At 52.7% G+C, this 26,668-nt stretch overlaps 1 protein-coding gene across 2 annotated transcripts in view; it reads left to right on the forward strand.

Moving 5' to 3' along the window:
- The first annotated feature begins 343 nt into the window (after positions 1 to 343).
- CCDC180 (coiled-coil domain containing 180) overlaps positions 344 to 26,668 on the forward strand; it is a 49,238-nt gene continuing 22,913 nt past the window's right edge. The window contains exons 1-20 of one of the 2 annotated variants that reach the window (XM_037035870.1): positions 344 to 929; positions 1,562 to 1,652; positions 2,909 to 3,099; positions 4,403 to 4,491; positions 5,816 to 5,919; positions 6,986 to 7,111; positions 7,188 to 7,322; positions 7,441 to 7,536; positions 9,387 to 9,550; positions 10,882 to 11,001; positions 13,316 to 13,395; positions 13,746 to 13,834; positions 15,837 to 15,959; positions 17,079 to 17,252; positions 17,985 to 18,100; positions 19,408 to 19,534; positions 21,172 to 21,211; positions 21,341 to 21,771; positions 23,005 to 23,240; positions 26,079 to 26,254. In XM_037035870.1, the coding sequence (XP_036891765.1) occupies positions 1,584 to 1,652; positions 2,909 to 3,099; positions 4,403 to 4,491; positions 5,816 to 5,919; positions 6,986 to 7,111; positions 7,188 to 7,322; positions 7,441 to 7,536; positions 9,387 to 9,550; positions 10,882 to 11,001; positions 13,316 to 13,395; positions 13,746 to 13,834; positions 15,837 to 15,959; positions 17,079 to 17,252; positions 17,985 to 18,100; positions 19,408 to 19,534; positions 21,172 to 21,211; positions 21,341 to 21,771; positions 23,005 to 23,240; positions 26,079 to 26,254 (2,686 nt within the window). In that variant the 5' untranslated portion in view covers positions 344 to 929; positions 1,562 to 1,583. The remainder of the gene's footprint in view (positions 930 to 1,561; positions 1,653 to 2,908; positions 3,100 to 4,402; positions 4,492 to 5,815; positions 5,920 to 6,985; positions 7,112 to 7,187; positions 7,323 to 7,440; positions 7,537 to 9,386; positions 9,551 to 10,881; positions 11,002 to 13,315; positions 13,396 to 13,745; positions 13,835 to 15,836; positions 15,960 to 17,078; positions 17,253 to 17,984; positions 18,101 to 19,407; positions 19,535 to 21,171; positions 21,212 to 21,340; positions 21,772 to 23,004; positions 23,241 to 26,078; positions 26,255 to 26,668) is intronic. The other variant, XM_037035871.1, reaches the window with a different exon arrangement.

A 26,668-nucleotide genomic window follows, 5' to 3' on the forward strand; every position in this document is an offset into this window, starting at 1 on the left:
CAGCAGGTGCTTCGAACTCCTGCGTTCAGCAGCAGCCAGTGTGCAAGCACCCCCAGAAAGAGGAGAAGTGAGGGGTTAGGAAACTGATGTGGGGGATCAGGCTGAGTGGATGGGGTACTTGTCACTGGGAGTATGGGTGGGTCTTAGTGGGCGGGTGTTAGTGTCCTCCTGTGTGGGAGGAAGGCAGAAGAGCAGAATGAGGAGGGCGGGGGCTGGAGCAGGGACTGTCAGGGTGGGAGCCAGAGGGGGGCCTCTGCGGTCGCCTAGGGGCTGGGGTTGGATTCTGTAGGGGCTGCAGAGCTGGGGAGGGCCTGTGAGCACCACAGTGGGTGGGTCAGAGCTGTGTTCAGGGGGTTAGGTGGCAGAGGTGGGCTGGGTGAATGGAGCTCAAAGAATCATCCCAATTAGCCTTTTTCTTATAAATCCATTCAAGCCCTGAGGCCTAAATGTAGAGCCCGTTACCACTTCTACACAGAAGAAGGAGGTGATCTCTTTTAGAGGTGCTTTCCTCTTCTCACTCACAGCCCAGCACTGCTCTGTGCTGCTTCCCAGCAGAGGCTGGCTTTCACCAAGGTGAAGAAGATGGGTCGGACTTTCTTGACCATAGTTAAGGGCTCAGAGCTACATCTCCGGGCTCAGAGCTAGTTTTGAGAACATTTGGTGTGCTGCCCTGGGCCCTCCAGACAGCCTTGGGGTACCCCTGTGGAGAGGAGAAACTGGCTTGGAGAGAAGGGCTTGGCTAAGAGTTTCGCTACTCCTCCACAAGGGGTGCTGCCGTTACTAAGGGCAACCCCCTCCCTAGGAAGAGAGGAAGTGAGGGCGGGGCCGGCGGGGCCGCTCCTCCGCTGTTGCCTGGGAGACGCCGTGTGTCCTGTAGCCAGAGGCTGGGCAGGCCCTAGCTGACTTGTGTGGTGCTTTCTGAAGTTGAGGTGAGGCAACTCCAATGGGCTCTGGGTCCCCCTCTACTTGGCCGGGCCCAGAAGGGGTGGATGTCCAGGGCCTGCTCCCCCTCCTCGGTGGGCTGGGGGAGGGGTGGGTGGGATGGGGCTTCAGAGGCGCCTGCTGGATCTTCTCAGCACGCAGTAGGCGCCTAATTAGCCTGGCTGGCGTCCCGCAGCTCCCTCCCTTAACCCCCTCCCTGTGTCCACTGGGGTGGGGGTTCAAGGTCGGTTTGAAATCCCAGCTGACACCTTGCGGGCGACGACTTTTCCCAAAAGACCTTGGGAGAGTAGAGCATGAAACAATAATCATTTCTTATTCTTAACCCCGAAGTCCCTCTGGGATTTTCGTGCGGCGCGCCTGGGAGAGCCCGCTTTCCCTGCGAGTTCAGCCTTTGCCTGAAGTGTATCTGCCTGCTTCCTCGCCCCCTCCCTTCTGTTTGTTTCAAAACGCTGCGGGTGGAGAAGGGCCCACGCAGTCTCCTAGGGCTCAGTGGTGGAGGCTCAGTCCCGCCCCACCTGTGGGGTCGGGTCCCCTGGAGGGAACTCGCCCTCTCTCTCAACGTCCGGTCTTCAGGAGAGCAAATCCCAGAAGTGATTCTCCGACCACTGGTTCCCGGCAGGGACGTCCAGCCAGCGGCCAAGATGTCCACAGTGGGGAAGGTGACCCGGGTCCCCAGCGGGACAGTCTACCAGCAGATCTTCGAGGCTGAGGTAGACCTGCCCCTTTGTCGCCCTTTTTTCTGCTCCCCGAACACTTCCCTGTGTTCCCCAAACTCCCCTCTCCTCCCCTCCAAACTTCCCTCCATCTGAATGAAGTCCTCCTTGCCTGGGAATCTAATGAAATAAGGACTTGGAAAATAAATTTCATTTTAAAAATAACTCTTATGTGTTCTTAAAATGCAGGAATATAAAATTAGAATGTCTGTTGTTGGACATTAGAACATTTAAATTAAAAGCTTTAAATTACTCAGAAATAGCCAGAATTAACCATTGGATGTCCCGGGTCTTTTTCCTCTGTGTGAAAGCATTTCTATTTTTTCTGTTCGAAACCTGGGTTTGATTCTAGCCTCGCGTTTTGAAACCTGCTTTTCCCTGTTAAGAGCGCCTCAGAGACCCTCCCCGTGTCAGGGGCCATTCGTGTCCTTCAGGACATTCAGCGGCTGCCTGGTCGATGTAGGTCTTCCTGTAATGTGTTCAAGGAACCCTTTTGACAGCCACACAGGTGCTGGAATTCTTGTCATCTGCAGAAAACTGCACAGACAAAATGGTAGCTTAAAAGAAATACACAGACTGGAACATGCCCTCTGAAGTTCCCTACCGCTTATTTAAAAGGGATTTGAACCCTAGATAATGCTCTCTATAGAAGCCTGGGAGATGAAAAGAGGAGAGAGAGACAGAGAGCAAATCACTCATCCTATCCGGGGAGCAGCGCCACGTCCTCGATGTCGGGCCCTTTTCTGTGCCTTTCAGAGAGCTCTCCTCCCTCCTGCCCCGCCAGAATGTTTGGTCGCTTTTCTCTGCACTTAAATTTTGAGATCACACTGCATACTTTTTAAATAAGTTTTAATGTATGCTTTTCATTGATATGTTTTATCATAAGCATTTTCCCATGTCACAGGCAATTCTTTCTAAGTCTCACTTTTAACAAAAGCCTGGTGTTCCACTGAAGGGACCTGTGATGTCCCCTCAACCAATCCCCTATTACTGGACAGGTCTGTGTTTCCAGGTCCTCGTGATTATACAAAATGCTGAGATGAACATCTTGGTCTTCATTAACACCTCTTAAAAGATGTCTTCCTTGATGTGGTTGAATGGCTATAATGGGGAGCAGAGAGCCCTCCTGTATGAGGTGTGCCCTGCAAAGCACCTTCCTACTGGCAGGTTTCCACTTGACCTTCTGAGACCACAGGGTCAGCCTGAGGGTGCTGGGGAGTCTGTGCTCTGACCCCTCCCCCACACTGGATCAGGTACAGCTGGTCCACTCCCTGGCAGCCTCCAGGAAGCAGAATGCAGAGCCTTCCGTGTCCCGAAAGGATGGGAGCAAGCCCTTGATGAAGAAGGGGGATATTCCTGAGGGGGAGATGATGTCTTCTCGGCAGCAGAAGTGGGTGCACAGCCTGCCCAATGACTGGGTCACAGAAAACCCCGTCCTCTACAGGTAGGTCCTGCCATCCAGGCCACACTGCCATGCATGGGGGTGGGGCGGGGGGACATCAGAGCTTTCAAAACCTCAAAAAGAGCTCACACAAGATGGGTAGGAATAAAGTCCCAGGAAGTTAATAACACCTACTTTGGACGGTAGTTTGCTTCTCCTTCCCTTCTTCCAAGGGCCAGGTACCAGGCACCGGGATCCCACCCTCCTGGAATTTCAGGCCTCTATAGTAAATGAATAAGCCGTTCTCCCCAGGCATGGGAAGGCCCTGGCGCACAGAGGATGGGGTGGTAGGACAGGTGTCTGGAATGCTCTCTGAGGAGGGCCTTGGCTGAGGTGGGAGGTTAAGGGAAAGGAAGTGTGGGGCAAGGCTCTGAGGCAGGATGGGCTGGGTCCACTCCAGATGGCTGAAGAAGCCGGTGGACCTGGGGAGAGGGAGATGAGGCTAGGAGAGGCTTTCAGGCCACAGTCAGTATTTTGGACATTACTAGAGTGAGCAGCTGATGTGCGTTTTTAAGGTTTTCAGGGAGCTGTGTGCAGACTCTGCGGAGCTGCAAGGAAGAGGCAGGGAGGAGGCCGCAGCGGTCTATGTTAGCTTGGTGGGGCTGTGAGAGGGAGAACAGGGCAACTTCAGATGTGCTTCGGAGGCAGAGCCCTTGGACCAGGTGATGGACTGGATTGGAGGGGAGATGCCCTCTGAGTCCTAGGTCTCTGGCCTGAGCGCTTGGATGGGGGGCAGAGGTGCCATTTACTGAGATGGAAACAGATGAAGTCGGAGCAGGGAGATCAGGAGTTCCTTCTGAACTTCCAAGTTCAGAAGCTGAACTTGAGATTCCTGAGCATGCCATTTTAGCTCCCTGAGCTGCGACCCCTCAAGTCAGAAAAAAGGAAAGAAAAGGAAAGCCAAGGTTTCATCTCCCTCATGGGGTGTTTGGAGAACTAGCAGAAGCTGGGCTTCCCTTCTGCCCTCAGGCTCTGAAAAGCCTAAACCCTCTCTGGCCTGGGACACTGGGGCAGGAACTCAGTCCTCTACCAGCCCTGTTTCCCCTTTTACCCGCTTTGGTGCAGGGGTGACCCAGTTCTGAGTGAAGATCACGGCTCTGATCTGACCTTCAACTTTTCCCGGGGAAAGCTCGACCCTCAGCACCCTGAACTACCTACAGATGGGCAAACCCACTGGGGACTCGAGCCCAGACTGCAGATCAGGCTGTAGACCAAGTCCAGGGACCACCTATAGACTCCCCAGTGTCAAGCTTCCCTAAGGCTGAGGGGATTGGGGTTTTATTGTTCTTATCTGCTACTGCCTCAGGGAAAAGAAAATTACCAAGAAGGAAAAAACTCAAGAGAGTGAGAGTTCCATCGATGCCCTCGAAGTCCGGAGCCTCATGGACACCATCGGTGACCTCCCTTGTGCCCTGTCCCCGGGTGCTCTCCCCTGGGTGCTCTCCCCTGGGCCCTCTCTCCTGAGCCCCTTCCCCTGACCTAGGCCTTCTCCTCTGGGCCTTCTCCCCTGCTCTTTCTTTATGGGATCTCTCCCCTGTGCCTCTCCTCTGAGCCCTCTCCCTAAAGCCTTCTACCCTGGGCCTTCTCCCCTGCTCCCTCTCCCCTGGGTTCTCTCTCCAGGGTCCCCTCTCCTGGGTGCTTTTCCCCAGGCCTTCTCCCAGTGCAGGGAGCTGGCAGAGGAGGGAGTGACTGCCCGCACTCTAAATATTTTCTGATAAAAATAGTTCATAAAGGATGTTGCTGACTTGACTGCGATTCCCCAATGAAATTTATGAGTCCACCTTTTCTTCCTTCATACCACAATGTCTTGGTTGACTTTACCCCATTATGGCAGCTTGTTTTCTTTATGATTGAACAAGTAATACACGCTCACTATAGGAAAACGAAGGAAAGAGGTGGTCATGCAGTTAGAACTCCCCTCTACGATAGCACCCATTTGCTCTCTAGAGTGCCCACCCCTGTGAAATCACACCTGTGGTGTCCTGCTTCCCGCCTGGGTTCTGGGGACAGCAGAGCTGAGGGAGATGTCCAACGCTGGAGCAGGGGCGCACCTCCAAGTCCCTGCTCAGCCACCGATGGCCTTCGTTCTTTAACCGCCACGCCCGAGGGTCCCTACTTAAAAAACAAGACCAATGAGTGACTGAGAACAATGCCTGGTACTCGTGAAGTGCTGTGCAAATGTTGCTTGTTCTTATTTGTGTTTGCATTTCCTTCTAGAAACCCTTTTAAAAAACATATATGGTCCCATTAAACACATGCCATTTTGGAACTTTGTTATTTTAAAGCTGTATTCAGTTGTAGAGAGAGGGAAGTGGGGGAGGGCGACATACACATGTGGGGGAGAGACATCCATTGGTTGCCTCTTGCGTGCCCCCAACCTGGGACCTGGCCCACAACCAGGCGTGGGCCCTGACCCCAGGAATGGAACTGGTGACCTTTTGGCTTGTGGGATGACACCCAACCCAATGAGCCACACCACTCAGGGCCCATTTTGGAACTCTTTGCCAGCATTTAACTGGATGGGTGAGATGTCATTTCCTACAGTACTCATGGGTCGCCTTCCTCTCTTCTCTTTTTTCATAAGACTGACTCTGCTGGCTGGGCTTCGGGACCGTCTCCTGAACCAGGGCACTTTCTGCCCTGCTGCCTTTTCCTGGGTGCTGTCCCCCGGCCTTGGGGCTCCGCGTGCAGCCTCATCACCTCTTTCATTCTCCTCCAGTGCCTGAGAGGGCCAGCACTGTCAGCCTTCAGGGAGACTACAAGAGCAAGGCCTTCGAGAGCGCTCTGCAGAGTTTTAAGGAGGAGATTGCTGAGATCGGGATGGTGAGAACCCTTGCTTTTGCTCTCCTTCTGTCCCCGGGCCATTCCAAAGGCAGGTTTGTCACCGCCCCGCCTGAGCTTCCCCCCAGCTCTGAGGTTCTCAGTGGCTCACCTTGCTGCTGACAGTAGCATTGTAGCCGTGTTTCAGTGGCTCGTGACAAGTACTCGTTATGACACGGCACTGTAAGTCAGGCTCTGTTATTATTCCCATTTTACAGGGGAGCCAAGGGCTCCCTATATCTGATTTGGCACATAAGGGGCCAAGTGGGAAGTGCACTCCAGGTTTGAGGTCACAACCCAGACTTTGGTGTCTGCTCAGTCCCACACATGAGGGGCCACACAGCCTGACCCTCCGCAGATGCCCTGATGTTGCCTGGCTCTTCGGTGCTGCCCTTGCTTGGCTCCCTGTCCCTCTTCAGAGACCTCCTCCCTAGCCACACAGGTCCCAGAAGATTCCCTAGTCAACACCCTTCTTGGCCCTTCCGGGTCCTCTCCGAGCCGCAGACTGTGGTCACCACTTTCTCCCCGAGGTTTCTCTGAGTCCGGTCGTTCTCCTAGAGCAGTGAGCTGGCTCGGCACCCGAAGTATCAATAAGGCGCTCCCCCAGGAAGCTTGTCGCTCTCCTAATGTGGACGGGAGCTCTGTCTCACCCATGAGCTCTGTGGCTTTGGTCAGCTTCGGCTGTACCACACAACTGAGCCTTAGTTGCCTCGTCTGCAGTGAACTCGGAATTCTTTATCAGCCACTTCTTTGATGAATATTTGTTGAGCCCCAACCGTGGGCCTCGCCAAATGCCAGCACCCACCTCACAGACTGGGATGAGGACCCAGCGCGTCTGAGGACAAGGGCTTGGCTCAGCACAGAGCAGAGCGCCTGGCACGTGCCCTGCATCTCAGCTGCCCCTGAGCTCTGGCTGTGAGCTGATTGGTAAATCTTAACTCGCAGGTTTAGGGAATGATTATGATTTCTGAGGCAGGACCACGGCTGACATTTACGCATTATGTGGGGAGGGGCTTCCTGCGGCCGAGGCTGTGGACGCCACCCCCATCGCCCTCCTGGCCTGCTTTAGGAAATGGAGACTCTCGTCTTGGAGCCAGGAGCGCTTCTTTTAAAAAAGCTGACTGAGTTCAAGGAAGACATCAACTGTCTCTTCAAAAAGATGGAGAACGACAACCTTGAGGACTACAATATCCAAGTAGGGGTCCCCTCGTGCATGGGTCGGCCCGCCCCACCCTGGTCCTTCCGTCCCGCCCTGCCCTCCGTTCCCCCAGCCTGACCCAGACTCCTCGGCACAGACTCTGTTGGACCTGTGGGACCAGGTGGCCAAGAAGTTCCTGCTCCAGAAGCAGGGGATTAAGGAGCTGGATGAGGCGCTCTACTTGGTTGAGTTCTCCCGGGTAGACAGAGTGAGTTGGCCCCCCGAAGGGCTCTCGGTGGTTTCCACATGTGCAAAGCGCCATCTGTTTCCTTGTAGTTCTCCGGGAGGAAAGAGAGTCACTAACTATGGCATCTGGTCTTTTCCAGCTGAAAAGCGTGTTGAAGAAGTATGTGGAAATCATACAGAAAACGTCCTACCTCATGCAGCCCGACGTGTACAGGCTGATGAACAAAGAAGCCATGGTGAGTGGGTTTTGTGTGCAGGGGACCAGCCCACGGAAGAGGGGGCCAGGGCTCCAGGGACCCCAGAGCCTGGTGTCTCAGGAATGAAGGGTTTCTCACAGGTGGGATTTCCAGGTGACTCAGGGCGGCCACTTAGGTTCAGAACCAGGGCCTTAGTTAAGTATGTTCAGTAACAGTCTGTCTGAAGTTCATTGCATGCTTCCCTGCTGTCTTAACCCCAGCACACCTAACGCAGGGTCATTGTTTTGAGCACTGGCGATTTTGCCAGCACCTGCTGGGCCCTGACTCAGCCACCACGTGGGGTGCCACAGGTGCTGCACAGGGAGGCACCGCCCGAAAGCTGTCACTGTCCCAGAGTGGTCTGCGCCCTTGTGGGTGACCCCAGCCTGCTTTGTTGGCCTAGTTTTTCTGCCTGTTCTTGCCTTTTCTCCTGCCGGCCATCAGAGCCTGAGGCTGAACCGTGCCTGCCCCAAGCTCTGTCCCCAGTGCTTCCCTGTCCACACCCACGCCTCCCCCAGCTGCTGTTCTTGACCCCTCCCAGGTCGGTAAAGTCTGACTTCTCCACTGCATGAAAGGACACTTCTTCTGGCCACTCAGAGGCGCATTTTGCTTTCATGAGTTTCCAGCTTCTGAGCAGAAAGCTGAGCAGCCAGATGATGCCGAAGGGGGTACAGCGTTCAGCATCACACGGGCTCCAGCCCAGGTCTGTGCCTTGGGTCCTGGACAAAGCACAGACAGGGAGCGAGCACTGCCGCCCCTCTCCCCTCCCAGACCTGGAAGCTCCTGAAACAACTCAGGCCCTCCCCCTGGAACTCACTGTCCATAAAATAGGGACAATAGCACTAAACCCCCAGTACTTGTTGGAAAGATGATAAAACAGGGCCCCCCGCAACAGCGGCTCTCATTTTGAGACAGGCAAGTGTTCCTAACTTGTATCCGTTTGATCCATGAGGGGAGTAGGAATTAGCAGTATCCTGGTTTTGTGCCAGTGACTCACTTTCTGATATTTATTTCACTCATTAAAACAACTGGCAAATTCTGCTTGCTGTAGGCACATGTATTTCGTTTAATTTCACAAATCCCCTATGCTGTCAATATCTTCATATTACAGCTGTAGAATGGGAGGTTCAGGAGGTACTTACCAGTGCCAGGAGGGACAGCTGTGTCAGACCTCAGGTTCCGACAGGGGTCACAGGAAGTTCTGCCCACAGTGCTTGGCAGGTCCTCAGCCCTGCCCCAGGGAAGTGCCTCCAGGGCTTTAGGATGTGTAGAGAGACATTTTTAGATGCCATAGTCCCTGGGGGATGGGAGAGGCTGCTCTCAGTGACGGCAGCTGGATACTGAGTGGCATAGCGGTGACACACATGAGGAATCCTCCCCCCATTGCCATGCCGGGGGTGCCCAGGAGTGTCCCAGCTCCGGCCTCCTCTGGTTCTCATCTCTACCGTGAGCGGCTTGTCCCTGATGGTGTGAGCACTCTGCTTTGGGGCAAATTTATTTAAAACAACACAAAAAACAGTTAAACACTGAGAGCCCACTGGAGTGCCTAACTCCACGGAACCCAGATCAGTGTCTGTAACGAACAGCCTGAAGTGCCTTTGGAGCACAGTGGAAGCTCACATGGTCACCGTCCATGGCTGCGGAGCCCCAGGCAGCTTCTCTGAGTGCGCAGTGGCCCTCAGTACTCCTCAGACACGGCACCCCCTGCTTGGCCACGGCCCCACCGGGCCCCAGGACCTCCTCCTTCTCCAGCCTCCCAGCACCCCTACCCAACAAGGGTCTGGGCCTTGTTCTGACCTTCGAGAGCCCCCCCACCCATCTAGAGCCTGCCTGCCTGCCTGTGACTGCAGGTCATGAACCACGCCCTGCTGGGCAACCGGAGGGCCATCGCGCAGCTGTCCGTCAACCTGATGGAAGCCACGCTGAAGCAGGAGCTTGAGAGCCGCTACCGCTGGCAGGACCTGATCAATACCTGGAAGGATCTCAAGAAGGGTGCCCTGATGCAGACCTTCAGGTCTGTGGCCGCCCACACCGCCCTTGCCCTTGCCCCAGTTCCCCTGACCAGCCGGTGGGCAGCGGGGTGGCATTCTCCCTCCCTCTGTGACATCACTTGAAAGTGGTGTTGTTTTTCTGGTGGTAAAAGTAGTATGTGCTCATTTTCTTAAAAAGTAAGAATAGAGCAAAAAATATAGATGCAGTTTAAAATCACCACTAGTCCTTCACCACAGTGAGGAACACAGCTGATATTTTGGCATATTTTCTCCCAGGCTTTTTTAGACCCACATGGCACGTGTAGATTTCTGAGAGCGGTACAAACTGTTTGGAAACACTGGTCTGGCTGTCTGCCCCATTATGTCTCTTACCATTACACGTAGCCCTGGGTCACTGGGCCCAAAACGAAGGCTATTCGTTGTCTTCGATACCTCCCTCCCTGCAGTGGGAAATTTCCCCCGTGGGAGGGCAAGGGAAGAGAGGGCCCATCTCCCTGCTTCTCTGCCAGGTGGCGCTTTGTTAATACTGACACGGGGGTCCTGGAGCTTTGGGCCAACAAGCAAGGCTTTCTTTTGCAAAGAAAACGACACCTCGGGCCAAGATGCCTGAGGACACCAAAGTGTGTCTGTCCATCTGCATTGTGGGTCTCGGGGTGGGAGGCCCATCTGTTCGTCTGCATTTCCAGATGGAGAGCACCAGAGTCTGACACTGAGGGTGAAGGAAAGTGCACTGAGACCTGGCTCCACCTATACTTTCCTTGTGACCTTGATCTAGCACTTGAACATATGGAGCCCTTCTCTCTTTGTGCAAAGCTGGCACCATGGTGGACCAGTGATAGGGTTTCAGCGATGGTCAATATGGTGCTGCATGACAAGTGTCAGGTCTGGGCCTGGGAGGTTGGTACAAATGCCGATAGTCACCAACAGTGATGGCAGGAGCTGACATTTCCTAGGCATTTCCCATCAGTCAGGCATGGTGCTAGGGGCGCTTGGCTTGCAACACCTTGCTGGGTCTCTGTCATCATTTGCTCCACTGCAGAAGAGGAAACAGATTCCTCTGGAGTGACTTGCCTAAGGCCCCAGAGCTGGCAGGTGGCAGTCAGGACCCTCACCTAGATCTGCGCCTGCTGGCCCCATGCTCTCAGTGCTGGAGACTCGCTGTGGGTCCCTCGGCTCTTCTCCCCCACACCTTCCCTTCATTTCTCAGTGTCCCAGAGGCCCAAGGTGGGAGGAGGGGCTGGGAGTGTGTAAGCATGCTGGGCTTCTGGATGTTCTTACCACGGGCCTCATCTCCTCTCCCGCCCACCTTGCTTCCCCTCTTTTCTCCATGATGCCAACACGTCTGGACACACAGTGAGTTCATGGCCAGTGAGAGGATCCAGGCTCCTCTAGGGGTGAAGAAAGAGCTGGAGAGCCTGCTGAAGAACCAGAAAGCCCTGCAGAAAAAGCGGCTGAAGCATGTCTGCACCATCTGGTACAGCGGGACAGGTCCACGGGGAGGGGTGCCTCTGGGGGGCCGCAGGAGAGGCAGGCAGGGTCCCCATCCCCAGCATGGACGTTTCCCCTGCAGCATCCTACAGACCAGGCTGTGACCTGGTTCTTTGGCCCTGGGCTGGCTGCCTGGGCTCATGCAATGGGCTGTTCCAGCCCCCAGGGCAACAAGAGAGAAGTTTAGTGTGACTGTGCCAGAGTTTGGAAGGGGTCAGTGGCAAGGGGTGAGGTGGGAGGACAGTGGTGGGGAGAAAGGGGCAGGCTAAGCGCTCTGACTTGTCCTGAGGGCAGTGGGGAGCAGTGTGGCTTCATCAGCTCAGCAGTTTGGAGGGTGAACTGGAGAGACTGAAGCTGGAAGCCACAGGGTCAGTGAGGAGACTGCTGCCATCAGACATGGAGCCCGTGAAAGGCTATGCACACACACACACCCACCTGGTTCTGGCCAGTCCCAACCCCCCAATAAGCTGTGTAGGGGGAGATACACTGAGTGGTCAAGACCCTGGAAGCCCACTGCTCGGCGAGTCCTAGCATCCACGCTCAGCAGCAGGATGGAGCCTGTGTGGCCCCGCAGCCTGGAGACACTTGAAGTCTCCCCTGGCCCCTCCCACCCCTGTGTTCCTGGGACTCACCACACAGAGCCTAGGGTCTGCTAGGATGTGAACAGAGCCCCACATGGCCGCCCCCATGGCTGGTGCCTCCCACTCCATGGGCAGCCACATTTCCATGCAGGTGTAACATTAACAAGGTGGATAAAAACCCCAGTGCAAGGAAAAGTGCTTTTGCTGTTTTCCATAGCTGCACTCATTTCTGCCCTGAGCCCCTGTGTGTTAAACTGAGCAAAAGCCAGTGCCAGGCATCCACGACCCTGCTCCGTCCGCACCTCTCCCGTCCCTGTGCTCACAGGCTGCCCCTCTGCAGGTCTGTGGGCAGTGAGGTGGAGCGTGTTGCTAAGGCTCCTGGGGCCCCAAGAGGGACCTGTCCCAAGTCCAGGAGGAACCCCCATGGGTTTTCTTGGACCCAATAAGCATATGGACATATAATTCAAAAACAATTTTTCAGTTACATTTGCACTTTGGAGTAGTGTGAGATTTATAGAAAGGCTACAAAGACAGCCCACGGCATTCCTGTGGGCCCCTTGCTATGTTGTCTCAGGCTGCCCCCCATCGGGGCTGTTTGTGTCACAGCTAAGGAATCACTTTGACGCCTTCCCTCCTGTTAACTAAACCCCTGACTTCTTCAGGTTTACGTTCTTCCCCTGATGCCCGTTTTCCGTTCCAGGACCCAACCCGGGGCACCTCGTGGCACGCTGCGGTGTGATGTGTAGGCCTGAGGTTGTGCAGGGCGCCCTCCCGTACCCTCCTTTTGCTCTTTACTGCCCACAACCATCCTGTCCTGGCATCATTAATAGCACCCCCCCTTCACTGTCAAAAGTATCCTGGTTTGGACAATAAATCATATGGTCCCTTTAGTCATCTACACCTTTTCATATTATTAAACACCACCCCAATTTAGTGGCTGAAAACGACAGCCATTTCTTGCCTCTCCCAACTCTGTGGGTGTGCTAGGCAGTTCCTCTGGTCTGAGATGGCTGGGCTGGGGGACGGGTCCTCAAGGACGGCCTCCCTCCCACGTCCAGAGCCTCTGCGGTCCCTCTCTGCACGTGCTCTCCTTGCCTCCAGGAGGCTGAGCCGGGCTCACAGGCCTGGTGAGGGTGGCACAAGATCTCCCTGCAACCAGAGAGGGCAGGGGAGTGCTCACGCCTTTCCCAGCCTCAGCCGTGTCCCCTGTGCTAATGTCCCATTGGCTGAGCCCAGTGGAGAAGCAGACCCACCTCCTCATGGGGGGAGCCAATGGTATTTGGCCACTTCTGCATCTGCCACACTTTTTAAATGACTTCACGAGAGGATTCACTGTACTTTAGATAATTCTCTGTTGGTAGATAAGGTGGTTGGCATTTGTTTTTCTGTTTATAAACAGTAATGTTAAGTGACTATCTTAATGTGTGACTTTGTATACATTTTATACTGTTACCTCAGATTAGGTTCCTTGAAGTGGCTTCTTTGGTCAAGCGATGCAAGCTGTTTGTCTTCTCCCATTAGGAAAATTTGCTTTTACTGTCCAAGTGACGGGCTCATTCATGTGAATAGGCCTTGTCATGGGGTGCGTGCTCACGCTGTTTCTTCAGTGTCTGCACAGAGAGTTCTACCTCTGGAGCGCGTTCCTGGAACACAGAACCGACTGTGACAAGGGAACCTTTTATTTCAGCGTGGCTTACTTGTCACACCTTCCTTCCCCAGTGACCTTCTGCCCCCCAATTACACCCAAGATCAGCTGGCTGAGTGGTATTCTGTTTTCAACTCCCTGAATAAGCAGCTTGGTGAGTGAGGTTTGGGGGATTTCACTCGGGTCTCCCCAGAACTCTGTTCCAGTGGCAGCTTTGTAGCATTTTCAGTGGGCGGGTCCATCATCTGAGAGTTGGAAACTCAGGAGTGGGTGGCGAGTTCCTCCTGGGGGAGACAGGTGCAGGGGTGGAGGAAATGGTAGGGATCTCGGAGAGCTGGCCTGCAGAGCCAAGATAGTGAGGAGGATTTGGGTGAGCTCAGCGGCCCTGACTCAGGCACTCAATTGGGCAGCAGACACTTCCCTTTGTGAAGGGGAAACTCCTGTTTCTAATCTCCCCTCTTCCTCTGGAAGAGCAGCTGACATGTTTTGTTTCTGCCCACGGAGACACCTACCACACCGACTGCATGATGCGGCTCCGCTCACAGTACGAGAAGATCTGGCAGGAGTGCCTGGCCTATGTGCAGAAGTGCAAGGTGGGCTTCCCTCGGGCAAGCCTGAGGAGCGGGGCACAGGGCTTGGCCTGATGGCCCCTCCCTGGCCCGTCCCAGCCTCGTCCCTGCCTCTCTCTAGCCCGGATCCCCTGCCTTCCTTCCTCCCACGCCCCCAGGCTTTCACTGGCTGTGAGTATTCTGCAGCTCTTCCCTCTGCCTGTTCCCGTCCCCACCAGTAATTCCCTCCTCCAGGAAGCCTTCCTGATCTCACAGAGTTCTATACTCTCTGGCTGCCTCCAACTTCACCCTTGACATGCTGCATCACGTGCAGCACTTGACATTACTCATTCAGCGAGGCCGGTTGTATCTGGGGGTTATTTCCAATGCTTTGCTTCTGTGACTGGTGCTGCCACAGCTGCCACCCACAGCTTTTCTCTTCGCCCCGCGCCCCTCCGTAAGAAGGGGAGCCAGGGTGTTGGCCCACAAAACCCCTCAATGACAATGCCTGGCTTTCTGGGCTACAGGAAATATCCTGTCAAAACACCTTCTCTCCCTTCCTCCGTAGTAAAACTGTTCAGATGAAAAAAACCAAAAACAAACAAACAAAAAAGCCCAATTATTTTGAGGGTGGTCTCCCCTGCCAGCTGTGGCGGTCAGAGCCCTGGAGCACCCCGCCTGCCACCCCAGAGGCTCCTGCTCTGCCNTCTTCGCCCCGCGCCCCTCCGTAAGAAGGGGAGCCAGGGTGTTGGCCCACAAAACCCCTCAATGACAATGCCTGGCTTTCTGGGCTACAGGAAATATCCTGTCAAAACACCTTCTCTCCCTGCCTCCGTAGTAAAACTGTTCAGATGAAAAAAACCAAAAACAAACAAACAAAAAAGCCCAATCATCTGAGGGTGGTCTCCCCTGCCAGCTGTGGCGGTCAGAGCCCTGGAGCGCCCCGCCTGCCACCCCAGAGGCTCCTGCTCTGCCATCCCTTGTATGTCTGCCCAGCTTTTGCCCAGGCTCCAGGTGAGCAGAGTGCCTCACCATGCGATGCACAGTCCAGGTGCCGTCGCTGTTGCAGGCTGTGCCGCCCCCTGCAGGCACCGTCCTTGGAGCCCCACAAGGTTCTGTGGAGTGGGTGTCGCCAGCCCCATTTAGAGATGAGAAGACCCAAGTTTGCAAAAGGCCCAGGGGCTACCTGGGGCCCTGTCCATTTGCTCTATGGCCATAGGGACCGCCACGTGTCTCTCAGCTGGCTCTTTAGGGGCATCAGACCTCAGAAGTAAAGCTGGGGAGGGATAAGAGGGAGATAAACCTGTGTCCTCTGAGAGTCCCCCCCAACCCACCGGCACTCACCTCCCCTACCCTGCAGCTGCCTGGGACCCCCGCTGGAGCCCCACAGGCCCTTTGGCCCTGAGGGCTGACGCCTCGAGCCCGTTCTCACTGCCCTTTGTCTGGCACCCTCGGGGGCTGCGTGTGTGCCGAAGCCCTCACGTGCCCCAAGAGTGCATTGAGCCTGACAGAGGACACTTGGTATTCCTCTTCATCAACATTGGAAATAGTACAACTAGAGACAAATTTTTAGTTTGGGGGAGGCTTGTTATTTTAGATTTTATGCATAGACCAAGGCTTTATTAATACAGAGAGCCACTTGCAAGCGAGCACAGCTCAGCTGTGGGAAGCGGGGGCCTGTCTGAGCTGCAGCAGTGCCAAGGCCACGCAGGGCAGCGGCCTGTGCCTGGCAGTCTGCACTAGGGCAGGTCTCAGTTCTGGCCCCATCACGTGCCAGGGGTGTGGCCGTCAGCAAGTCCCTGCACTTTGTTGAGCCTTGGTTTCCTCCTCTGTCAAAACTGGGCTGATGAGAACACCTAGGGGCAGGGGGTGCATTCAGTGAGATGGAGGGGACAGCACACAGTGCCGGGCCACAGCGACAACCACCTCCACTGCTGTGAGGGTTTTCCCTGAGGTTCTCGGGAGGGTGGAGCAGATCTCAGGGGGCAGGACCAGGCAAGTGAGGCCCCCACCAACCCTCAGCCAGGCTCTGCCTTGACCCCTGCAGACGCAGCTGCTGGACTGGAAAGCCTTCACTGAGGAGGAAGCGGAGAGTGTGGTGAGCCCATCCTTCTTCCAGATGGTGGAAGCGCTCCAGAGCAAGGCGGAAGAGGAGCTGGAGTCCTTGGACGTGCGTAGACGGGGACCGTGCAACCGGGGAGCAGGGAGGGGCCTCCCGGGGTGCTGGGCCGTGAGAAGAACCGGATTCCAGGGGCCTCTAACTTTCCCGTCTTGAGGGAGTCCTTTTCCCTCACCACGGCCAACCCCTCAGAGGGGCCCCAATGTGCTGAGCACTCCAGGCTCTGCCCCTGACTCCCATCCGCACCCCCAACCCTGCCACCAACACCCGACCCCGTGGGACCAGTCTGCAGCAGCAAGTGTGCCCCAGCCCCTGGGTGCAGAAGGGCCACGGGAGCAGTAAGCCCCTGCCCCAAAATGCTTAGAATCTGGAGCGGGGTCCACTAATGTTTCTGCAAGGGACCGGATAGTGAGTATTTTGGGCTCTGCGGGTGGTCATGGGTCTGTAACAAATTCTCACTCTGCTACCATCACACACAGGCAGCCCAAGGCAACGCAGAAACAAATGGGTGTGGCTGCATTTCAAGAAAACTTTCTTTGTAAATACCGATGTTTGGATTGTATATAATTTTCACATCATTAAATATCTTCTTTTTTTTGCCCCAGCCATTTAACAACATAAACTCTGTGCTTAGCTCCCAGGGCCAAACCGAAAGGGATGGAGGACCGCTTTAGCCCACGGGCCAAGTTTGCTGACCCCTAACACTGATGAGAGCATAAGGCACATGTTATTTAAAGGGGGAGGATTTAGCAGAGTGTGGGTCTGGCCCAGATGTTGAGGGTCAGGGAGCTCCACAGAAGGAAAGATGCCCCAGGGCCAAGACGGGTGCAGCCACCTAAAGTCCTGGGCGCTTTCTAGGGTGGTTCCTCTTTCTTCTAAACCCAAACTCTGTCTTCTTCCCGTCAGGAAGAAGTGCACATGAGAATTCAGGGAAAGCCAGACCAAGGGTATGACCTTGGGCTGACTGGCAATGCTGTCCCAGAGGAGGGAGGGTCATGAGCCAAGGTGAAGCTCAAATGACCTTGAGGGATGGTGTCTAGGCAGTAATGGCCAGTCCTTGGAGACATGAGTCCTCCATTGTTCAGGAAGGGAGCCCGGTAAGTGGGGCCTTGCCCCTCGCCCTGGGGCACTTGGCCCTCAGGACCCCTTCTCTGGGCTCTGCCACTGCAGAAATCCTTTGAGGCCCTAGCGAAGCGGGCGGAGTGGCAGAGCTTGGACCTCTTCAGCTACTTCCAGGAGGCCGTGCAGCTGTGGGAGGCCCACCGGGGCGTGCTGTCCGTGCAGGAGCTGGAGCTGCAGAAGCGGATGGAGCAGCAGCGCCAGAAGCACAGCCTGGAGAACCAGGTGTGTCTCCCGGCCCCCAGGCCAGCCCCCATGGAGAGGAGGGAGGGGCCACACCCCGATTGTCAGCTGCCCAAAGGCTCTGCTTGGTGACCTGTGACCTCAGCCAGGATTCAAGTGCAAAAAAGAAAAAAACAACTGGCCCCATGCTTCACACCATGAACAAAATTAATCTCAAATGTAAAACCTCAAGCTAGCTATAAAACTTGAGCTGATGGGGAAATTGAGGCTCACACTGATCATGGGATTTGATGGGAATGGAAGAAATTTCCCTGAGTCAGGTCTGGGCTGTACAGTGGGTCCCTGGATCCAAACGTGTCTGCAAGGGAGTGTGTACAAGAGACAGACAGACTGAGGGCATAGAGCGTCTGCCTTTGGCAGTGAGCTGGCTCCACCCCCACTGCCTTCACAGGGTCTAGGAAGTGGAGGGTGTGTGCTCAGCATCTGATGTCAGAGTGACTGGTGAGAGCAAGGGGCAGGTGGCTTGGCCAGGTGGGTGTGAGGGATGTGTCCCCGAGGAGTCCCATCTGAGCTGGGTCTCTAGGGATGTAAGGTAGACAGAGAAGAACATTCCAGGCAGAAACAGGAGCCCAGAGGCCTGGAGGAGTGTCCTTGTTGTAGAAAAAAAAAAAGCCCCCGGTGCCTGGGCCCCAGTTCCAGGGGCAGGGTCTCTGCATGTCTCTGGAGACCTGGTAGCTCCCAACTGCTTTGTCCTGTTTTGGGGTTGGCTGCCAGGCCCGGGAGGCCCTCCTTGATGAGCTGTTGGACCAACTGAGACAGCAGAGCAGTGAGGCAACCCTGAAGTCTCACCTGGAAAAGGCCAAAGATTTTCTGAAGAATATAAAATGCAGGTAGGCAGACCAGAGCCCAGAAGACAGAGGGGGATGACCTGGGATTCATCATATTCGAGGTCAGAGGCTGCCTGCCGGGGAGCCCAGGGGCGTTCCCAGCAAACTCAGGATGAAATATCGACTCCAACTTGAGAACGTTGTGGTCCGTTACAGCTCTGCTGTCAGTTAACCAGAAGCTTCCAGGGAGAACTTTCATCAGAAAAGTTTATGGAGGGAGGTTTCAAGGCCCTGTAGTTCAAAGGTCAAGAGCATGGGCCCTCCTCTACCTTTAAAATAGATGCTTTTTGTTAAAGAAGAAAAAGTTAACCAATACAAACATGTAGAAAATTTCCCCTCATTCCTGCCCAACTCCTTCTTTTTGTGGGCATGTATCCTATGCATAGGTATATAGATATATAGTGTTTTTTAAACAGGTTGGGTCATGCTCTGCAAATTGTTTTATAACTACAAATATGTTTCTATTTTAAATTACCATGTAGAATGTATTAACATGGTTGCTTCATAATGATTTAACTATCCACCCCCCCCCAGTGGATTAGCTTTTTAAGGATGGTTCCAGTTTTTCAATGTTGAAAACAGCCCTCTGTGAATGGGCTTGCATCTCTGTGCCTCTGTACTCCCAGTTCTGTGAGGACCACTCACAGAACAGAAATGGTGTTGCCGATTGTTTGCAGCACTTAGGTTCAGAGTTATGTCTCAAGGCAGATAAGTAACCCCCTGAGACTTGGTCTGCGGACCTGGGAACCAGATAGAAGTCTGGATCTCGAGGCATTAGAGGGTTTGATGGGATAATATTGGTGAAGTTCAAGAACAGAGTTAGGGCTGTGGGCAGGAAGCGGGAACCCATGTTACAACAAGCAGAGAAGACTCTCATGTGCACTTTCTAAATATTCTACAAAGTAACAGTCCTTGTATGGTCAGAAAAACAAGCCGAGGACTGTTATTGTAAAAAGAAACCCAGAACCCTGGCCAGTGTAGCTCAGTGGATTGAGCGCAGGCCTGCAAACCACACTATCGCAGTTCGATTCTCAGTCAGGGCACATGCCTGGGTTGCAGGCCAGTTCCCAGCAGGGGACTCATGAGAGCCAACCATACATTGATATTTCTCTCCTCTCCTTCCCTTCCCCTCTAAAGATAGATAAATAAAATCTTAAAAAAAAAGAAAAGAAACCCAGACAGCAGCTCTGCGCAGAGGTAAATGCCAAATTATAGTCCAGGTCTGGGGTCAGGGGCTGGACTTTGGGCTGGGGTCTCCCACGCTCAGCTGAGCCCTTCTTAGATGATGGTCTCCTGTACCTACCTTCCAGTTACGAATACTTTCATGCCCTCTTGACACAAGAAGTGATGGAGTACTCAGCAATCATACTGAAAGAACTCAACTCCTACAGCTCCAGCCTCAGCCGACACTTCTATGTTCGTGAAGTCTTTGAACAGGTATGGAGAGGGAGGGACACCAGAAGCCCAGCCACTCACCAAGAAGTAAAGGATGACTTCTAGTTCTCATTTGCTTCAACTTGGAACTCTTCCCCTGACCCGGGTGGAGTTAGGGTCTATGTCAGGATATCAAGGGGTAAAAAGCTGAAAGCATTTCTGAAAGAGACCACCACCTTCTCAGATTAAAAGAGGTTGAAGGGCTCAGAACCCAGGCCTCCTGTTAGAATGGAGTTCTAATAAAAAAGATTAATTTAGATGATTCTTTGAGATCCATTCACCCAGCCCACCATTGCTACCTAACCCCCTGAACACAGCTCCCACCTACCCACCTGCTCACAGGCCCTCCCCAGCTCTGCAGCCCCTATGAAATCCCACCCCAACCCCTGGGCAACCACAGAGGCCCCAGCTCTGGCTCCCACCCTGACTGTCCCTGCTTCAGCCCACTCCTCGTTCTCCCTCTGTGCCCCGCCCCCACGCTCCTTCATTCTGCTCCTCTGCCTTCCTCCGTAAGCTCAGACCCGCCCATACTGCCAGTCCACTTCCAGTGACAAGTGCACCACCCACTCAGCCTGACCCCCTATGCCACCCTCCTCACCCTGTCGCTTCTCCTCTTTCTGGGGGTGCTTGCACACTGGCTGCTGCTGAATGCAGGAGTTCAGAGCACCTGTTGAAGCTGTTCCCTGAAGGGCAGGTGTGCCTTACTAACTTGTATTCAGCTTGGATCACCCTCAGCACAGTGTCTTACACAAAAATCAGACGCAGTGAATGGCCCTGGGTAAAGCATGACCACCAGGCATGTCCTGGCCTGACTCTGCCAGATGCTGGCACTTTCCCACACACCCAGCCAGAGTCCTGAAAAGACTTGTGGTTGACACTGAACCTGGCCAAGGCTTTCTCATATACATGGGCTCCCCGCCTCCTCAGAGAATCCCTCCTCTAGGCAGGGGCCTCTGTTCCAGTTGCTGGTGAATGAATGTTCCCCGTGGCACCTGCAGTGAGGTGAAGCTCGAGCTACAGGAGGGTGAGCTCATCATCCGCCCTGTGAGACCAGTCTGGCTGCCTGGCTGAAAGGATAGGCACTGTCACAGTCCCCATAGCACAAGGGTGGATGCTGAGCCCCACAGGGTTTAAGGGGCTTGCCCAAGGTGACCTGACTTATGAAGAGCTGGGATTCGAATCCACACCTGCAAACTGCACAGCAACACCATTGTCTGTGGTGCACTGTGCTAATAGCTTCATCCAGGGGGTAGGGAGCGTCAACTAGCAGGCTCCCAATCTCATTGATCATGTTCACTCTGTGTGCTTGTGAACCCAGAATGGGCTGGGCATAGCAGATTCCGGCCCCTTGGTTCGAATCCTCCCATTTATGCTTTCTTTGCCCCGGACCATGACCAAATATGTGTCAGAGCGAGGTTCGATTCTATGAAAGCCCAGTGTGTGTTGATGCCCACTGTGTGCTGAAAGGCCTTATTCATGGGCCTGGGCTTAGGGAAGACAGTCCCCTTGATTGAGGACACCCCGCACTGGATATTGGGGGGAAGTAGGTCCTTTTACACTGAAAGAAAAGTGCCCGTGAAAGTGGCACCCAGGAGGACAGTGGCCCTGCTTGCTCAGGGTCCCGTGTCCTTTCCTTGCAGAACCTGAATGGGGACGTCATCCTCAAACTCCGAGAACCAGGTAAACCTGTCGCACATTAAGTCTGATCCTCCCTGACTCCACCCTTGGGTACTCTGGGGTTGGGGACACCCACTTCAGGCCACATGGGTGACCCATCTCTTTTCTTGCTTTGGGGTCGGTCCTCCACAGAAGCACGTGAAAAGCATTTCCAGAACCGAATGAGAAAACTAAGGAGGAAGCAAAGGGCTGATGTGGAAAGGAGCAAAAGTGAGGAAACCATGAGTGGAAGCCCAGGTTCCCCTGGGCCAGCAGAAGAGACGCAGGAAGGAGAATCTCAAGGCATTGAGTTCTTCATGACGGGGGAGGTGGGAGGGAGCCAGCAGGAGAAGTCCGCCCTGAGCGAAGAGATGGATGAGTCTGGAGAGGACTCTGTTCAGGAATCAGAAGAAGCGCAGGTGGAAAGAGACAGCTCCTTAAAACCATCCCCAAACCAGGAAGGTGTCCTGGCTCAAGAAGAGGAGGGGGAAGAGAAGGAGGAAAAGGAGGAAGAGAGGGAGGAGGAAGAAGACAAGGGGGAGGAGGAGGAGGAGGAGGAACACGCAAGTCCGTCTATGGCTGAGGTAGGTCGGCAGAAGGAAAGTGTGCTGTATTCACTCTGCGTGTCGTCAGTCCGAGCTGGAGTCCCCGGTGGCTCAGTCTCCCTGGGGGTACACGTGAAGAATGACAACGGTATGCACACCTTTCATTTGTGTCAACAGGGACCCAATTCTTACCCCACAGCAACGCTTTTTAAAACCCCTCCCTCTCCTGGCATCCCACCCTACAGCCTTCTCGGGAGTCCTGTGGCTTTCCTTGTTCTTTCCTCATCTTCTCTTTCCTGCTCCTCTTCATTGTATAGGTCAACTTTGCCTCTCCAGCCCTTCTCTCTTCCCGTTCTCTGGTCGTGTGAAATGAGTGATCTCCTGGTTGGCAGGCAGGGCTCTCCTTAGTGCAGGGAAGTCACTCTTGTGTTACTAAATCCTGTCTGACACATTCACACTCACAGACAAGTAACTTGAATTTCATAATCATGGAGTTGCAAAAGACTCTTTTCCTGTGTTGCGGTGGAAGAATTGTCACACGAGACTTCTTTTTGATCAGGGATCTCACACTCAAATGCCCACAGGCAGGTAACAGGAAAGAGACTGGAGACCAAGTATAACATGGTGACAATGAGTATCAGTGGTAATGAGTATTGTCTTAGTCCATTTGGGCTGCCCTATGAGAATGGTGTAGACTGGGCAGCTTATGAACAACAGAGAATTTTTTTCTCACAGTTCGGGAAGCTGGGAAGTCCAAGATCAAGGCACCAGCTGACTCGGTGTCTGATGAGGGTCCACTTCCTGGTTCATAGACAGCCTTCTCCTCACTGTGTCCTTACATGGTGGAAGGGGCAGGGGAGCTCTCTGGGGACTGTTTTATAAGGACACTAGTCCCATTCACGAGGGCTCTGCCTGTGTGACCTAATTACCTCCTAAAGGGCCACCTCCAAATACCAGTACAGTGACGATATGAATTTTGGAAAGATACCCAACATTCAGTCTATGGCAGCTGTGTGGTCGTTACTCAGCTCTAGCCAACAATGCCATGAAGGAATGGAGGCTCAGAATGGCCAGATTTTCTGGTTTTTAAGAGAAATCTGAAATCCAGGCTCTATGTGGAATTTCCTAGTTTTAAAAGAGCTATGTGAGCACAAAAACAAGTGCAGGCATGACCCGGCTCACAGCGTTACAGCCGCAGGCATCCAGGAGCCTGCGGTTGGGTCCCCAGGTCTGTTCAATGCCATCAAGTCTAAGGTCTTGTTTTCTGCTTAGTCCGAAGCCCAGGAAGAGAGTCTGGACGCTGTGTCCCTTGAGGACACGGACATGGAGTCCTTCACAGTCTCCAGTGGGAACACGTACTTCGTCTTCCTGCCCCTGGAACAAGAGGAGGAGGACGGCGAGAGGCCCCATTCCAGCCTTTCTACCACTCTCATCGATGGCACTTCCAACGCCAGTTTCCTAGAACAAGTAATAATTCCATCTGCACTGGTTCTGGAAATTAAGAGACAGTGAGTAGGAAACCCTTTTAGTCTCATTCTCTTGTCCTGAATTTTATTAACAAGGTGAACTATTCTAACACAAAGTGGACTAATTTCAGCTGGTAAAAGGAAATGTATAGCCCAGGCTGGTGTGGCTCAGTTGGTTAGAGCTTCGTCCCATAACCGAAGGGTCGTGGGTTCGATCCCTGGTCCGGGTGTGAACAATCCCTGGTCTGCGTGTGTCCGGGACGAAGGCAGTTGATGCTTCTCTCGCACATCAGTGTGTCTCTTCTTTCCTTCCTCTCTTAAAAAAAAAAGGTAATGAAAAAAATGCCCTCAAGGATAAAATTCTTTTAAAAAAAAGGAAATGTTTAACTGAGGGTACAGATGAGACACAGAATAAAAAATAGTAACTGTCCAGAAACTATTTGCAGTCCCAGATATTCTCTGCGAAGACAACCTCCCAGCCTCTCCCAGGATGCCGTCCTTCCCTGGGCCTTGAACCTACAACATAGTGTTTTCTCTGCAAGATGCTGTGGGTTCTAGATCATGCCCCATCAGTAATCTTATCACTTCTAACTTAAAAAAATTTTTTTTATAGTTCAGACCATAGGTGTGAGTACATCAGTATGATATTTGGCTCTGATTATATGACACATTTTTTGAAGGAAATGAGAATATTGAAAAAAGTACAACGAAGAATATAGAAATGACAATCCTACCACTGAGAATTTACCTCCCCTAACTCCCAAGTTTCTCAGCTTCCCTGTTTGAAGTTGGGCCAAATGTGGAAATTTGCCTTTGGCTTTAGGACAGCACATCCACTGCCCTCCTGACTCTAGCGTGTCGTAGCTAAGACTGACCAGCTAGAGATCACCCGGTTGGTCTACCGCCCTCGTTTACACATGCGCAGGGAATGGAGCAAATTCAGGCCTTTGTTCTCTCTCCTCCTTCACCTCACCATCTTCTTACCCTTGGAAATGTCTCTGGATTTGAACCTCACCCGCACCTTTCTCTATCACGGGACTTTGTCCTCTTCATAGTCCATAGAACAAAGAAAAGCAAGGACCACTGCAAGAGCTAATATTTATTGAGAGGATTTAATACTTTGAATAACTGTAAGAGGAGTACAATAACTAGCCCATGTTGTACATCAAGAAACTGAACCTCAGAGGGTTAGGTAGTACCAAGAATTTTTGGAGGTGGTTTAACAACGGTGTGCGGGTGGGTTCCACTTGCTCCACAGCCTCACCGGGGCCTGGCGTGGGCAGCCGTTTCATTGTAGCCATTCTGGTATCTGTGTTGTGGTGTCTCATTGTGACTTTGTTTTGAAATTTTCTGATAATGCTGTTGTGAACCTTTTTATATACTTATTGGCCATTTGGTTATGTTCTCTTCAAATCTTTTGCCCACTTTTTTCTGGTGGATTGTCTATCTTTTTTTCTCATTGATTCATATGAGTTTGTTACCTCCTCTAGATATGAGGGTTGTTTTTTTTTTCAGGTAAATACATGACAAATATTCATTCATTCCCTCTCTGTACTTACCTTTTTAACTCTCTTGAAGGAGTGTTTTGATGAACAGAAATTCAAATTTGTAATGAGGTTTTAATTATCATTCTTTTCATAAGGGTTAGTGCAATTTGTGTTCTAGGAAATCTTTGCTTGCCTCAAAGTCATGAAAATATTGTCCTATATTATCTGCTACAAATATTGTTTTGAACTTCCACATTTAGTTGTAAAATCCACGTGGAATTGATTTTGTTTATGGCATAGGGTAGGAGTCCACATTCATTTCTTCCCAACACAGACAACTGGTAGACCCCAGGCTATTTGAGAACATGCCCCTCCCCTGATGGCTCTGCTGTGCCCCTTCCCGCTGCTCTGTGTGTCTGTCCTTGCGCCACCACCTCACCTTGCTTGATGACTGTGTCTTTACACTGAGCTCTAATAGCTCAAAGAGTAATTCTCCCAAATCTGGTCTTCTCCAAGATTGTCTTGACGATCCTTGACCATTGGTGTTTCTATATAGATCAGCTCATCTGTTTCTATAAGACGGTATCTGCCAAAATTGTCTTGTTATCTCATTGAATCTAGAGACAAATTTGGGGAGGATTGACATCTTGACAATACAAAAACTTTAAAAGGGAAGAAATGAGAAGCTGAGAAAAATATTTGCCATTCACGTCACAGTCAAAGGACCTGCTGTCCCCAGTATGTCAAGAGAGCTTGCTATGTGTTATAGCAATCTCTTTAGATTGCTAAAAAAAAAGCAGCTACACAAAAGAGAAATGGGCAAAAGACATGAAAGGATAGTATGAAGAAAGAGAAATTAAATAATCTTGAATAAATAGAAACAGACTCAATCTCAGTAGTGACATGACAAAGTTGTCAACTTTAAAAGCTTAACAATTGTGCTCATTTCGGCAGCACGTGTACAGAAAGCTTAACAATACACTCTGAGGCTGTGGAGGAGTAGTAGGAAGTGGTCCTCACCACTGATGGGAATTCAGTTTTCTTGCAATGGAAGCACTTTGGGTACGTCTTCAGGAATCACATATGCATTTTAGCCTTTGATCTGACACTTCCAGTTCAGGGAATTTATCCTATAGAAATGGTTCTACACTTGACCTACGTACCAGGTTATTCATTATAGCCTTCTTTGTAAGAACAAATGGTGGGAAACCACCCAGTGTCTTCCAGCAGGGGTATGGTTGGAGAATAGTGGTCCACTCAAACCAAAAAATACAGTATAGACGGCAAGTAAAATAGGGAAGAAAGAGTGAAAGGGCAAAGCACTTTATCAACTGGAAAGATCTCTCCCCGGCACGATTGCTGGCAGGCTGACCCTCACTGGTCTCTCCCCCAGACTTCGAGCTGGCTTTTTTGAGCACTTAGAGGAGTGGTTTGACCAATGTGCTCTCAGTGCCCAGGACGTGGTGGCCAACAAGATCGATGAGCTGGGGTCAGAGCTGGAGCTGCGTCTGCACCTGCACGAGCCAAGAGCCCAGCACATTGAAAAGGACATCCACAATGTCAGGGCAGGTACAGACCCTGTCCGGGGAGGCTGCTCCGCCCCCGACCCCGGTGTCCATGCTCCCACGGCTCCACATGCACTCATGAGCTGCCCCTGCGTGCGTCACACGACGTTTGTCTCGTTACTGCACCTCGGAAGATGTGAGCGTGGGCTTGCACCGCCCAGGCTGGCAGGGAAGGTAGTGCTCAGAATACCTGTTCAAGATTTTTTAATTGTTTTTTTAAAGGGCATTAGATACTGAGATGGCAAGTAGTATTCTTTTGTAGTTGTGTGGACCCCAGCTCTATTCACATACCTGTCAGATACACACCTGCATGGCGGATGCTTCGGAGGCAAACCTGTTGCTCACAAATCAGAGCTATCAGGCCCAGCCACTGTAGCTGCGTGACTCTGGGCAGATTACCCAACTTCTCTGGTGCATC

The sequence above is a fragment of the Sturnira hondurensis genome, unplaced genomic scaffold, assembly GCF_014824575.4.
Source record: "Sturnira hondurensis isolate 20B ecotype Veracruz unplaced genomic scaffold, ASM1482457v3 Scaffold0022566, whole genome shotgun sequence".
Lineage (NCBI taxonomy): Eukaryota > Metazoa > Chordata > Mammalia > Chiroptera > Phyllostomidae > Sturnira > Sturnira hondurensis.